A 13,470-nucleotide genomic window follows, 5' to 3' on the forward strand; every position below is an offset into this window, starting at 1 on the left:
AAGATTTATTTATGGAATAAAACGCACACATAAACCCCTCACCCACATGACTCAGAAAGTGAGGTAAAGGAGAACATCCTGTAAGATGGGGAAGTCTAAGCATTGGCAAAAGTAGCAATGAAAAGAATTTAGACAAAAACCTGATGTCAACAATATAACTAAAAAAGAAGTATTAAATATCTTATAATGCATCAGAATAACAATACTTGCTAATAATGAGAGGAAATGAAGGAAAGCTACAAGATCAACAAAAAAGGGAGGCAATGAGGGGAAGGACGCAAAATGACCTCACAGCAAAGGTTTTTGACCAAAATTACACAAGTACATGCACACACAAGCCTTATACTCGCTCTCATACCTGAGAGTCTAATTAACCAATCTGAATCAGTTTTGTCCATTTCTGCCCAGTAACTGTCAGTAGCACCTGCTAAGACACTAGTTGCTATGGTGACTGTGGCTACCAACATGCACACACAACCACTCTGTCTACCTAGGCAAGTCCTATTGGAAAAAATGACTCAACTGTAATAAATAGAGTGATATCTTTTATGTGTATCTACAGTTTAGAGTCGAGGTTTTATCACAGTTTAGAAAAACGCCCCTCGACTCTGTTTTTTGGCAAGAGCTTCATAGCTCAGTTTAACATGGGCCTCTCTGCACTTTGAGAGGATTTCCTCAAAAACTGTAAGATATAAGAATGAGACCAAAACTTGGTGTGGGAGGACAAATTTTTATTACAGAGCTGTCATCCACTCTAGCTCTCAACATTCTGTGCAAGACACACACATTATAAAATCTGAAATTGTCTTGAAGTGACACAAAACGTAAACTGTGATCTTGTTAAAACCATAATAGCAATCAAAATACTGATTTAACCCAAGAGTCTCAAGTCTCATGACCCATTTAAAATTACAACCACGTTTCTACGTTAAAGCATGATAAAGCAGTAGAGCTCCTGCCAGAAGGACAATCATCTCAGCAGCACTCCGTCAGTCAGGCCTTTATAGTACAGTGACTAAATGGAAGCCACTTTGAATGAGAGACATATGACAGGCAGCGCACATGATCTAAGACTGGAGCAACAGTTCATGTTTCAGCTCAACAATCTCTCTCTCAAATTAAATCGAAGGCAACTGGACTTGTATTTGTCTGTGGAAGACGTTTCGCCTCTTATCCAAGCGGCTTCATCAGTTCTTATGTATTGGTCTCTCTAGTCCGCACTAGTCTGACTAGGACGAATGAGAACATTCACAGACAGCTCAACAATGACTCATCTTATCATTTAACCCTTGATATTTTGGTATGAGATACATTTAAATCCAAATATATGTGGTACCAGTTTGGTATCCACATTAAAGATTACAAGATTTGTACAAAAATATTATGTTTGTATTCCTACAAATTTAAAGCATCTATCTAATCATGACTTTTCTGACATCAGAAATCACCTTCCACCAGTGGTTCCTGTGATAATGAGGTCAGGCTCCTGCTGTGGGCGTCGCCTGACTTGAAAAAGTTTAAAAAAAAGTAAGAGCAGAGTTTCAGCTCAGTTAGGACAGACTCAGTCTCACTGCAACAGGCCGATGTCAGGAGCCACACAGTCATAAACTAGGCTCTGTATTGTCTTATTTCAGCGTTATATAGACTTTAAATAAGATAATGCAAATCCTCTCCGTCCCAAGCCTGAAAATTATTAATGTGTTTAATGCTGAAGCTGCACATAGGCCCAAGAAAGCACAGAGCTTATAGTTAAAGTTTAACTTTAGCGAAATGTAACAAGTACTGTGTTCAGTATTAACAGTGTTAATAACTGCTGTATGAAACCAAAAGATCATGATAAACTCCACAGAGGTTTCATATTTCACCCTTGCTGCATACTTTGACACTGGGCTTTTTAAATACCTGTTTCTTATGATTGTCATGTCTTTATATCTTCTCATTATCTGTGCCAATGTTCTGCTGATTGTAGTTATCTGTCTGAACAGAAGCTTACATGAACCCATGTACCTGTTTCTGTGCAGCCTGTTTGTAAATGAACTGTATGGTAGTACAGGGTTGTTTCCATTCCTGCTGGTTCAGATCCTCTCTGACATTCACACTGTTTCTAGATTCTTTTGTTTCCTGCAGAACTTTTTTTTATACTTTTATGGAGGCGTAGAATATTTAAATTTAGCCGTCATGTCTTATGACAGATACCTCGCCATCTGTTGTCCTCTAAAATATAACACTCAAATGACAGTTAACAAAATTGCCATCCTCCTTATTATAACATGGTTTTGCCCTTTACTGTTGTGTATTGTGATGGTGTCCTTAAGTAACTCCTTACAGCTGTGTGGGACCGTTATTGAGAAGGTGTACTGTGACAATTACTCCATTGTCAAACTGTCATGTTCTGATATCACGATCAATAACATCTATGGACTTTTTATTACTTTATTCTCAATCTTTTGCCCTCTAATTCTAATCGTCTACACTTACATGAAGATTCTTAAAATCTGTTTTTCTGGTTGTAAACAGAGCAGACAAAAGGCTGTCAGCACCTGCACACCTCACCTTGCTTCTCTGTTCAACTTTTCATGCGGGGCTTGTTTTGAATTATTACAGAGCAGGTTTGATATGAATAATTTACCCAATATTTTGAGAATTTTTTTATCATTATACTGGCTTACATGCCAGCCACTTTTCAACCCTTTACTGTACGGTCTAAATTTGTCCAAAATCCGCATCATATGTAAAAGTCTCGTCTTTGCTGAAATGTAGACCGCTTATGTAACAGCCATTCAACAGATTTCAATGTTCCGCAGACACTAAGAATGTATTTAGTGGTTGCTGAAGGTCAAAACGATAATATTTGAAATTCAGCTGCATTAACTGATGATTCCCAAGCCTGATTTGACAATGTGGTTTTGGCATGATACTGTGTTTTGAAATACACTGTATGAAAGACAGCAATAAAATGATGATGCTTTTTCTTAATAAGTGATTGATTCCTAACATCATTACAAAAGTTAGTGTGGGAATCCTACATACGTTTTACAATAAGATGAAAATGGCAGTGTATATAGTTATTACAAAACCTTTTTAGGATCCTTACATGAACTTATGTATGCAATTTAAATGACATCAGAGATAGCAGTGGAGATTTTGTTAGCATATATGACATGCATAAATATATGTAAGATGTTCATAATTGCATATTTCGTGACTCAAATGTTAGCCCAAATTTAATAAGACACTAAAGTAGTAGCAGCTTATTTTTTTTTACCTGAAACAGAGAATTTAAAATTCAGTGTTATAATCAGGCTAAGCGAGGCCATGTGGCCTTTCGTTCCACAAAAAGTTTAGGGCACAAAGGCCCTGAGTGTTTTGACGCCTACAAAGAAATAACTTGCGCTTTCTGCTAAGAAAAAAAAGAAAGGAAGAAGATAAAAAATGACATGAAAATCAAGTGAAAATGATTCACTTTTTAATATAAATAAAAAAGACTTTTCAAGATGCATTCTGTTATCATGTATCAATTTGCCAGAATCTATAAATATGTAAATATATTTCATTTCAGAGATAGATAGATCTTTATTTATCCCCTGGCAGAAACTTCTCACTTTCAGCAGATGAATTTAAGAACAGTCTTCAAGTGTCAAACACACATTAATTATTTTGCACAGTAAAGTTTAAGCTGTACAAATAAGAACACATTTTTGAGCAGAGGGGGACTAAGATGCAATGATGAGTGTGTGTGAGAGAAAGTGTGTGTGTCTAATCTGACTGAAACAATAGTTCAGGCCAGGAAATTGACTATCATTATTTTTTATCATTTTCGTAATTGGATGTTATTACAAGGGAAAGTGGCGGCTACATGTGAACTATACAGTCATAGAAAAAATATATAAATGTCTATCTTTATATATATTTATAATTATGTCAATAAATTATCAGACCATCAGGTGAAGAGCAGTAGTTTTCCAGTGCACTCCCTCTCTCTCTGTCTCTGCTTTCTGAACTCTTAACTCTTCTAACCGCAACAGACCTCATGCTTACAAGAGCACAAGAGTAATGTTAATATCCATCCATCCATCCATCCATCCATTTTCTTCAGCTTATCGGGTGTTGGGTCGTGGTGGCAACAGGCTAAGCAGGGCATTCAAGACATCCCTCTCTCCAGCAACGCTTTCCAGCTTCTCCTAGGGGATCCCGAGGGGTTCCCAGGCCAGATGGGAGATACAATCCCTCCAGCAAAATCTGGGTCTACTTCAGGGTCTTCTCTCAGTTGGATGTGCCTGGAAAACGGAAGCCACATCCATCTTTATTTAGAGTCTATCATCCTAAACAGACACTCAAACCACCTCAACTGGCTCCTTTTGATATGATGGAACAGCGACTCCACCAAGTTCTCCGGAACTCTGCACCACAGTCGAACACAACTCTTAAATTTCCCTTTCTTGGGTGATGCACACCATGGTGGGGAACGTACCAGACTTGTCCAGTTTCACAGTCCAGCTGATGCTGAGGTACTTCCTCAGCATGTCCATTTCCAATCATGTCGGTGAAGAAGCTGGTGTACACTTTGTGAAACATTTGGTCTTTCTTGAACCTCCTCTGTAATCCAAGTAGACGTTGTTTGACCACACTGAGATTGTTGGGCAGGGCAAGCTTGTCCCCTTTGAAAGGCATCTTGACACTGTAGTGCCCATCCACAAGCTGTGTTGATTCTTCCATGATTTTCATAAAGCGAACATCCTCTCTCGACATTGCTTTTTCTTTTGAATTCCTTTCATTGAAATCATGATTATATTGATTGATTAGCATCTGCTCCAGTCTGCATACTGAAATCCTGTTGACACTGGCCACTGGAGGTCCATTTTCAGATCCATTACCCACTTGAAGGGGCCGATTGACCACCCATCCCAATACCGTTTTCACAGCATATGGACCATTTCCACGGCTGTTAACCACCTCCCAAGGTTCAAATAACCTGGGTGCATTGGTCCCAATCAATAGGTCAACATTTGCCTCTATGCTGTGAATTTGAACCTCAGACAGGTAAGGCCACTTCTCCACATCTTCCTGGGTGACATTACTGTCACTGGTCACAGGCATTTTCCTTTGTGTAAGGACTTCTGGGAGGCTATAGAAGGTGTCACCATTGAGACCACATACCTCCAAACCTTTCAGTGAGGTACTTGGGACCACCTTTTCCTGCCCCATGGTGCGCAGGAGAAAGTTGGTCTGTCGGCCCATTACATTCAACGCATGCATTAGATGGTCAGAACAAAATGTTGCAGAACCGGCAGGGTCGAGAAAGGCATAGGTTTGCAGTATCTTGTCTCCCTTTGAGGATTTGACTTGAACTGGTAAAATGGACAGCTTACCATCACCCCTGCCGGCCCCAGTAAGACCACATGTCTGCGTTGCTGTAGTGACAGCTGAAGGGACAGTGGGAGAGAGTGCTAGAGAATCTGAAGCATTGTTGGATGATTTTTTCCACAAACCTTGCAGGTTAGACGCTTTCCACAATCACCACTCATGTGACCGGAACACAAACATCCAAAACAGATCCCCTTTTGCTTTAGAAAGAGAAGTTTATCCTTGTGCTTCCTAGTTTTCAGACGAGGGTACACCGTCAAGGAGTGACTCCCTTTACAGCACACACAAGCATGTCCAGAGTCAGATTTGTCCAATTTAGATTCAGGCATTTTTTGAACAAAGCCATAGTGGTGCTTTAAAGTCCAGACGTGTCACTGTTGTAGCAAAGCTGCTACCTTTAGCTCCACTGTACTTGGACTGAGGCTGGGACTTGCTCCTGTTACTCAGTCCATCTTTGCCCATGGAATGGTCCTGTATGTCGCCAAAAAGTGGGTCAGCTAGGATCTTCACTTGGCATTCCACAAACGCGACCAGATCAATAAAAACAGCTCTGCGGTTCCGTCGCTCCAATAGCTCATGAGCTGTTGTTCTCCACTTCTCCCTAAATTTGTAGGGCAGCTTGATCATGATCATGCGCATGTTGGAAGGCATGTCGAGCTCTTGCATGTATTGTAGCTCTGTCATTACATTGCAGCAGTTGCGCAGAAATAGGGAGTAGGCCTGCAGCGCCTTTACGTCCTCAGATTTTACTGTGGGCCATGCCAAAGCCTTCTCAATGTAAGATGCAGCAATTTTAAACTCATTTCCGAAGTGTTCCTGCAGGAGATTCTTGGCCATGTCATAGCCTCTGTCAGGCATCATGTGCTGGCAACTCTTTACCAGCTCTCATGGTTGGCCTTTGGTGAACTGTTCCAAAAAATACAAGCAATCTGCTTTGTTGGCTTTGGACTCGATGTGATGCTCAAATGCTCTTATGAAGCTCCGGTACTGAAGTGGGTCACCATCAAATGCAGGGATGTCTCTAGATGGTAATGACATTGCGAGTTGGTTTTGAACGAGCATGTCTGTAATATCGTTCTGCCGTTGCATGATGGAGCTCAAGTCTCCTTGTGGTGGCAGTTGGAAGGGTTGATATAACTTTGGAGAAAGCCCATTGTAAGCTGGCTCTGTTTTAAGTTGTGGGGATGCAACAGCACCACCTTGTGGTGGTGTTTGGAGGGGTTCATACATTGCAGGGGATCCATTGTAAACTGGTAAAAAATTAGGGTGCGGTTGTGCAAAAGCCCCACCTAGTGGTGGCGCTTGAGAGGCCTGCCATAGTTGTTGTAGTTGTGGCAGTTCCAGTTGTGGTAGTTCCAAGTGTATTGGAAAACTTGTTCTTGTCTTTGGTCTGACAATGGGATTTTGTGGAAGAGCAAATGGCTTTGCGGATGGGTTCAGTAGATGGGTGGAGGTTGGTTGAGGTCCAGTTTGTTTTTCCACAGGTATGGTTTTTCCTTCATTTCCTTTAGAAGACGTACGTGACCGTCTCCCACTCGCTGATGCGCTGTCGAAGACAGCCAATTCAGCCTCCATTTCCAGTTGCTGCCTTTTCCTTTTCAATTCCTCTTCCTGGGCTTCAAGAGCAAGTCTCTGTTTCAAAGCTTCCGCTTTCACCAGCAGTGCTGGTGCAGCTCTCTCAGCCTCCGCTTTGATGCGGTCCAAGGCCGTACTTTTACCACTCTGCCCAGAATATTTACTTCTAACGTTAGAAATGCTGTCAGCCGGTTTAACATCATCGCTCACATTTTGTGTGAACACATGTTCTATTTGCCGCTCCTTAGGATGCTTATCCATCGCGGTTCCATTATCCGTATGTTCGTTATTTGCATTTTCAGCATTTTCCATTGTAGGTGACAGCCATTGTTCAACTTGCATGCGAAAACTTTCCTCAATTGCCACTCTTGACCAGAACCATGTGTTTTGTTTTACAATTTCAACCTGGGGCATAGGCATCACAGCCATAACATTATCATGCAAACCTTTGGCTGACACGCACAGCTGACCATGTTCATCAAACACGCTGTTTATACCATTCACGTCATTGTTTTGCATAAATACCTCCATCATTTTCCTCAGCTTTTTAGCTTTGTTTAGTTTCTCAGACCTTTCATTTTGAAACCTTGTCAACCTTTCACACAAAACCTTATACGTTGGTTTGATTTCCCTTTTTCCTATTGATGTAACATTGTCCGCAGCGACCTGCTCGGGCTCCGCGGATTGGTCAACGCTACCGTCCTTTACACTGTCCATGTCCATGTCGACAAACCGCAACAACGTTGTGTGCAAATTATTTTATTCAATGTCACTATCGGCTTGAATGCCAGTCAATCAAACCACCATTGCATTGGTTTTACGCTCGCGAAACGCAAAGCTGTGTGCACACACGATTTAAATGGCCATTAGCTGGGCGGCTAGCACATACCCCGCCTGTGATGTGTTGGCAGTTGACGTCGGGTACCGTCGCTGGAGCTCCGGTGAGACGTTTCGCTGGTCGGCGTTCTCCGTTTGCCGCGTTCCTGCTTCCAGTCCAAACAGCGCTGAACAACAAAAAACAATCCCACGTGGCTCTGACGGGAAACAACAATCCACCGATGTTCTCAACGCAAAAGTTTTTGACTTTGTGTATGGCTTGATTCCAGGATCCAAAAAAAGTGTCTACAAGCCATTGAGGTCGGTGCAACCGACTTTACACCAAGTGGACGCGTCGTACTCCACACGAATAAAAGATCCCACAAATTCGTTGTTCTTACAAAACGTGCATTTATTATTCCACGAGTTCCCCATAATCCCGAACGTTCCATAAAATATCAATTTCCAAAGATGATGCAAAACAACAATGTGAAAACGCAACTACGTGACGACGGTCAAAAACTTGTATGCTGCCGGTAGCAAACACAGACACCTCCCTCATTCACGGGCCGTACTCCAAATATAAGGAAGCACTTCCGCTCCACACTAAGGTGGAGCCACCTGCTGGACAATATCCGACTTACCCCATAATTCAAAATATTATTTTTAAACAATAAAGAAATACAAACAAAAAATAAATCAAATTGGAAAATATAACATTAATTTGCCACATTGGCTCCAACACACATGTTGGAAGACCACTACGACAATGCAATGAAAATTGCAACTGCAGTGATGGAAAGAGTGTTGAAGCAGCATCAAATAAAGGTAGAGGATGAACTGGCACTCAACAGCTTTTCACTCTTCCTTTTGAGTTGGTGTAATGCCTTGAAAGACATGGACAACGGAGGAGCTGGATCACCCAAATCTGAGGGGTGATCATCACAAAGTTTCCCAACAAAGTTAGAGAAACGGTGGAGGGCTTGAGATTCAGGAAAAGAGCTGGAAGAGAGTTAGATTCACACAGCTTGCCATGACCTTTGTAGGGCAGAAAGGAAGGAAAAGAAAACTTCTTTGATGGAAAGAAAGGTCAAGAAAAAAAGGAAGCAGCTTTGCTACCAATACAACTACAGCAAGAGAGACAGAAAATGACAAAGACTGTCTAACAAGATCATTGAAAAATGTTGCCCTTATTATGCCATGTTTGTTCAGCGGAGAAAATCACACACCAGTTGAGTGTCATCAAGGGCAAGCCGGATTTCATAAGGTAAGCTGGCCTCTGCTGTGGATGTCAGTAAGGAATGTTAAGGGAAAAGCAAAGCAAAGTGCCAAATGGTCAAAAAAAAAAATCTGAACAATTTCCTCCCAGGCAATTTGAAACAAACAGTTGTCTCAAGTGCAGTGGTGAGCCTGAAGCAGGAGAAAACCATCTGTGAAGGGGCCAGAGAGAAGTGTGTTCTTCCTGTCTGTGTCGAATCAAAGAAAGTCAGCAAAAATTGTGGAGACAAATGCATTAGCTTGTCTTAACTACAACGAGCTCAAGTAAACAATAGAAAAGTTAGTGGACTTGAGGAAGATAACTTAATCAACTCACCAAAGGAGGATCTCAGGAATAAAGGAGCATATTCCCCTGCAGAAGGACATTGAGAAATAGCTGTGGTGCCAGAAAGTGAAGCTGCCATACATTGATGCTGAAATAAAACTCCTTGTAGGTAATGACATGCACGATGCACTTGAGCCATGGAAGGTTATCCACACAGCCAAAACAATATGAATGATACTGATATAAGGTTCCAGGCAGAGATCTCTGCATGAGCCAAAAGGGGAAACAGCTTGTGAACGGGAACATTCCCATCGACAAGCCGGATCCAGCGCTGCAAAATGACATCCTAGGAGGGATAGATCTCCGACAGGACTGGTAGGGAAATAGTGTGATTGCACTATTATGTGTATTATTTGATAATGACATGCACATAAAGACTAAAAATGTTCCAGAAAAAAAAAACCAAAGCAGAACCATTTCATTTCCTTGCTCTCACTGAGCTCTTTGCACTTTGTGCTTAACAAAAGTTTGCTCTTTCTTCAGGCGTGAATCCTAAATCAGTATCAACCAGTGGCTTGTTTGACAAAGAGTTCGTAGAGTGATGCTGTGGTGGGTGTCACCTGATTAGAAAAGGTTAAAAGAAGCAGAAGCAGAGGTTCAGCCCAGTTATGCTGGACTCAGAGTATGACTGCAGTAGTTGAATGTATAATTTCTTACCTCAGTATGACACAATACAACTGGGAAACAGTCAAATTGAACAATGTTTCAAAATAGTTTTCTTGATAGTACTGTAGTTATCTTTACTGTTTGTAAATTGAGTTCTCTGGGTGTTTAATGCTTTAGCTGCACACAGTCCTAAACAAGCAAAGCTATATAGGTTTGAGTTAACCTTTAGAAATCTATAACAAAATGTTATGGAGTTAGTTCATCTTGCCCAGTGTCATCACTGATTCATGAGCCAGAGCGATCATGGTAAATGCTACAAAGGTTTCATATTTCGTACTAAGTGCCTACTCAGATACTGGTGTTTTCAAATACTTATATTTTACTATTATTATGTCTTTATATATTTTCATAGTCTGTGCCAATGTTCTGCTGATTGTAGTTATCTGTCTGAACAGAAGCTTACATGAACCCATGTACCTGTTCCTGTGCAGCCTGTTTGTAAATGAACTGTATGGTAGTACAGGGTTGTTTCCATTCCTGCTGGTTCAGATCCTCTCTGACATTCACACTGTTTCTGTGCCTTTTTGTTTCCTGCAGATTTATTGTGTTTATACATATGTGTGTGTAGAATATTTAAACTTAGCCATCATGTCTTATGACAGATACCTGGCTATCTGTTATCCTCTACAATATAACAAATGTATGACATCTAACAAGGTCGCCATGCTTATTGCTGTGACATGGTTTTTCCCTTTTCTTGCCATTCTAGTTTTGTTATCATTGAGTTTGCCATTACAGCTGTGTGGGAACATCATTAATAGAGTTTACTGTGGAAATTATTCCATTGTTAAACTGGCCTGCTCTGACACCAGAGTCAATAACATCTATGGCCTCATTTACACAGTCATCTCAATCATCATTCCTCTCATTTTAATCCTTTACACTTACATGAAGATTCTTAAAGTGTGTTTTTCTGGCTCTAAACAGACGAGACAGAAAGCTGTCAGTACCTGCACACCTCACCTCGCTTCTCTGCTCAACTTTTCTTTTGGTTGTTGTTTTCAAATCTTACAAAGCAGATTTGATACAAGCAGTCTACCCAATATGCTGGATATTTTATTATCATTATACTTTCTAACTTGCCAGCCGCTCTTTACACCTGTACTGTATGGGCTGAAAATGTCCAAAATCTGCGTCATGTGTAAACGTCTGCTGTACGGTGAAGTGTAGGTCAGCCAGCGGATCTGTTCAACTTGGCTTACATGAAAAAACAATAAATGAATTCCATTCCTGACTTCATCAGTGTTAACAGTGATGTTGTGGACCTCACTCTTTGTTCTTTGTGAAAAGTGATCTTTCTTGTTTTTCTCTTTTTCACTCGATCTGAGAAACATGGTGGCGTGTGATGTTTTTGATTTAAGTGACCTACAATATGTGCATTCAACTTCCACAGAGCTTGAGTTTAACCCATCAAACAGTTTATGCGGTAATTACATGTGAGCAACGCATCAGCTCCTTCATATTTGCAGAGGTAGTCAGTCTTAGTGTTGCATGCTCCTTTATTCTCTCTCAGTCTGAGAACACTGAGCTTAGCAGAATTTAAAGATTTACATATTCTATTGGTGTGAATATGTTTTTACTGGCAACCTGTCCTGGCTTGGAAACCTTGACTCCTGGTTTGGTGATGATTCGAAAAGACTCCTCTGATTGGTTCTTCATGACTGGCACCAACAGTGTGTCTCTGCCCTCTCTTGGTCTTGGCAGGGTGCACTTTGCCAGTCACCCAGAGTATATGCTGGCTCGCATTCAGTCATCTGCCACTTAAGGCCTCACTATGACTCGAACTTTGCATTTACACCTGATATCGATGAAGCCTTGTTTAAGCTCACCACCACAATGCAAGGTGTATCATAAGTGCTCTAATTATATTCCGCGTGTAAAACTGTTCATATTGTTTGTGAGACAAAGTGATGGTGGAAGCCAAGGAAGTTCGCAGTCGTCTGTCGATATTATTGGTCGCGGATGTCGGGACAATTCCTGGCGGACAACTCTGACTGGGAAAGTTTTGAAAGAAGTTTGAAAAGGAAGTGGAACGTTGTTGCTAGGTAACTGTGATTAATGTCGCTATGTGTTGCCACAAATGAGCAATGTTGTTCAATGTGTTTATATTTCCATATTTATACACTCTGCCTTCCAACGTTAGGTTATCATGAAGCTAGCTATGCAGTATCCTACGTCACTTAAGTAATGTTATTAATCTAAAGCTGTAACCATGGAGACATTACACTAGGCTAACATTAGGGTGAATATAGATTAACTGTAGAGATCGTTTGTCGAAATTTTGTGTATTTTAAACATGTTCAAACAATTAAAACCTAGTACAAATGAACATTACATCTAGTCTGCCATGTATGGAACACCAGTGATAATTACACCACCTCGATAAAATAACAGAACAGAGGCCTCAGTTACCTCCATCAAATACAAAATTACAGTTATTGTGAACAAGGCAGCATGAGTCTAATACCATGATGATCAAACCAGATTTCTCCAGTGCAAAAGTTAAAACGGTTGATGGCCACAATTGGTGTCTATATGTCGGTAACATTTAAGCTGATTTGTATTTTAAACAGAGCTGCATAATTTTATTTTGATTTTCTGAGCATGACACAAAAATGCTCTCTATAAATGTCTCTGAAACGCAAAAATGTTCTCTCACCTCACAAAAAGTTACTCCCGTTGACCATGATATGCAGGATGCAGAGCACATTGATAATCAATACATAAGTCTTGTTATTGTTCCCTCTCTGTCATGTTAAGTCAACAGAGGTGTTACTTGCCACACAGGGGTGGACTGGGACAAAAATTCAACACTGGCATTTTCTGTCCAGACCAGCCCACTACATTATCAGCGGACACTACATAGAAGTCCACTAATCGTGGCATCTTCTCTCATGCATACTACAAAGGAGAGTCATATTCCTTGATAGCAGTTAACAAATAAAGCACTTAACTATGAACTCGAGGACTAAAATTTACAGCTATAGCAATAAATCAATCAATCTTTATTCATTATAGTGTCAAATCACAACAGAAGTTATGTCATGACTAGGGGTGGGACGAGACTAACGGGAAGAACCCTTATGCTACCCTTTCAGTTTTTAGTCTGTGAAACCACAGAATAATGTACAAGATAAAAGATTAGTTCATATTGAACGAAACGTTAGCGAGCGTAACAACATTAGTGGCTTTGCCACATTTTCATTATGACACTTACTAGTGTTTTCCAATGCAAAAAAGTCAGATCTTTGTGACAATACCTGAAAATGCTCAAAACAGCACTATACACAGCCATTTGAAAACTACAGTAAAAGTAACACATTTACACAGAAATTAAAGTTACACACAAATTATGAAATAGTTATCACCTCAGTAAACAATAAATTAATTGAAAGATTACAATAAATTCAATGGCAAATATTGCAAATTAAACTAATTATTTCCTA

At 40.5% G+C, this 13,470-nt stretch overlaps 2 protein-coding genes and 1 pseudogene across 2 annotated transcripts in view; 2 read left to right on the top strand and 1 right to left on the bottom strand.

The window, feature by feature from the left end:
• Positions 1-398, bottom strand: part of LOC111216804 — a 1,649-nt pseudogene extending 1,251 nt beyond the window's left edge.
• Positions 399-1,833: 1,435 nt separating this feature from the next.
• Positions 1,834-2,760, top strand: LOC111216845 (olfactory receptor 52Z1-like). Its single transcript, XM_022738471.1, has one exon. It carries the CDS (start codon positions 1,834-1,836, stop codon positions 2,758-2,760), a length of 927 nt encoding a protein of 308 aa, XP_022594192.1.
• Positions 2,761-10,267: 7,507 nt separating this feature from the next.
• LOC111216805 (olfactory receptor 10T2-like) overlaps positions 10,268-13,470 on the top strand; it is a 7,866-nt gene continuing 4,663 nt past the window's right edge. The window contains 1 exon segment of the mRNA XM_022738418.1: positions 10,268-11,194. Within this exon segment, the coding sequence (XP_022594139.1) occupies positions 10,268-11,194 (927 nt within the window).

The sequence above is a fragment of the Seriola dumerili genome, unplaced genomic scaffold, assembly GCF_002260705.1.
Source record: "Seriola dumerili isolate Sdu_G_001 unplaced genomic scaffold, Sdu_1.0 BDQW01000036.1, whole genome shotgun sequence".
Taxonomy (NCBI): Eukaryota; Metazoa; Chordata; class Actinopteri; order Carangiformes; family Carangidae; genus Seriola; species Seriola dumerili.

Excerpts from the sequence above, each read along its gene's own strand:
- LOC111216845 (XM_022738471.1), top strand. The coding sequence starts at position 1,834 with ATGATAAACTCCACAGAGGTTTCATATTTCACCCTTGCTGCATACTTT.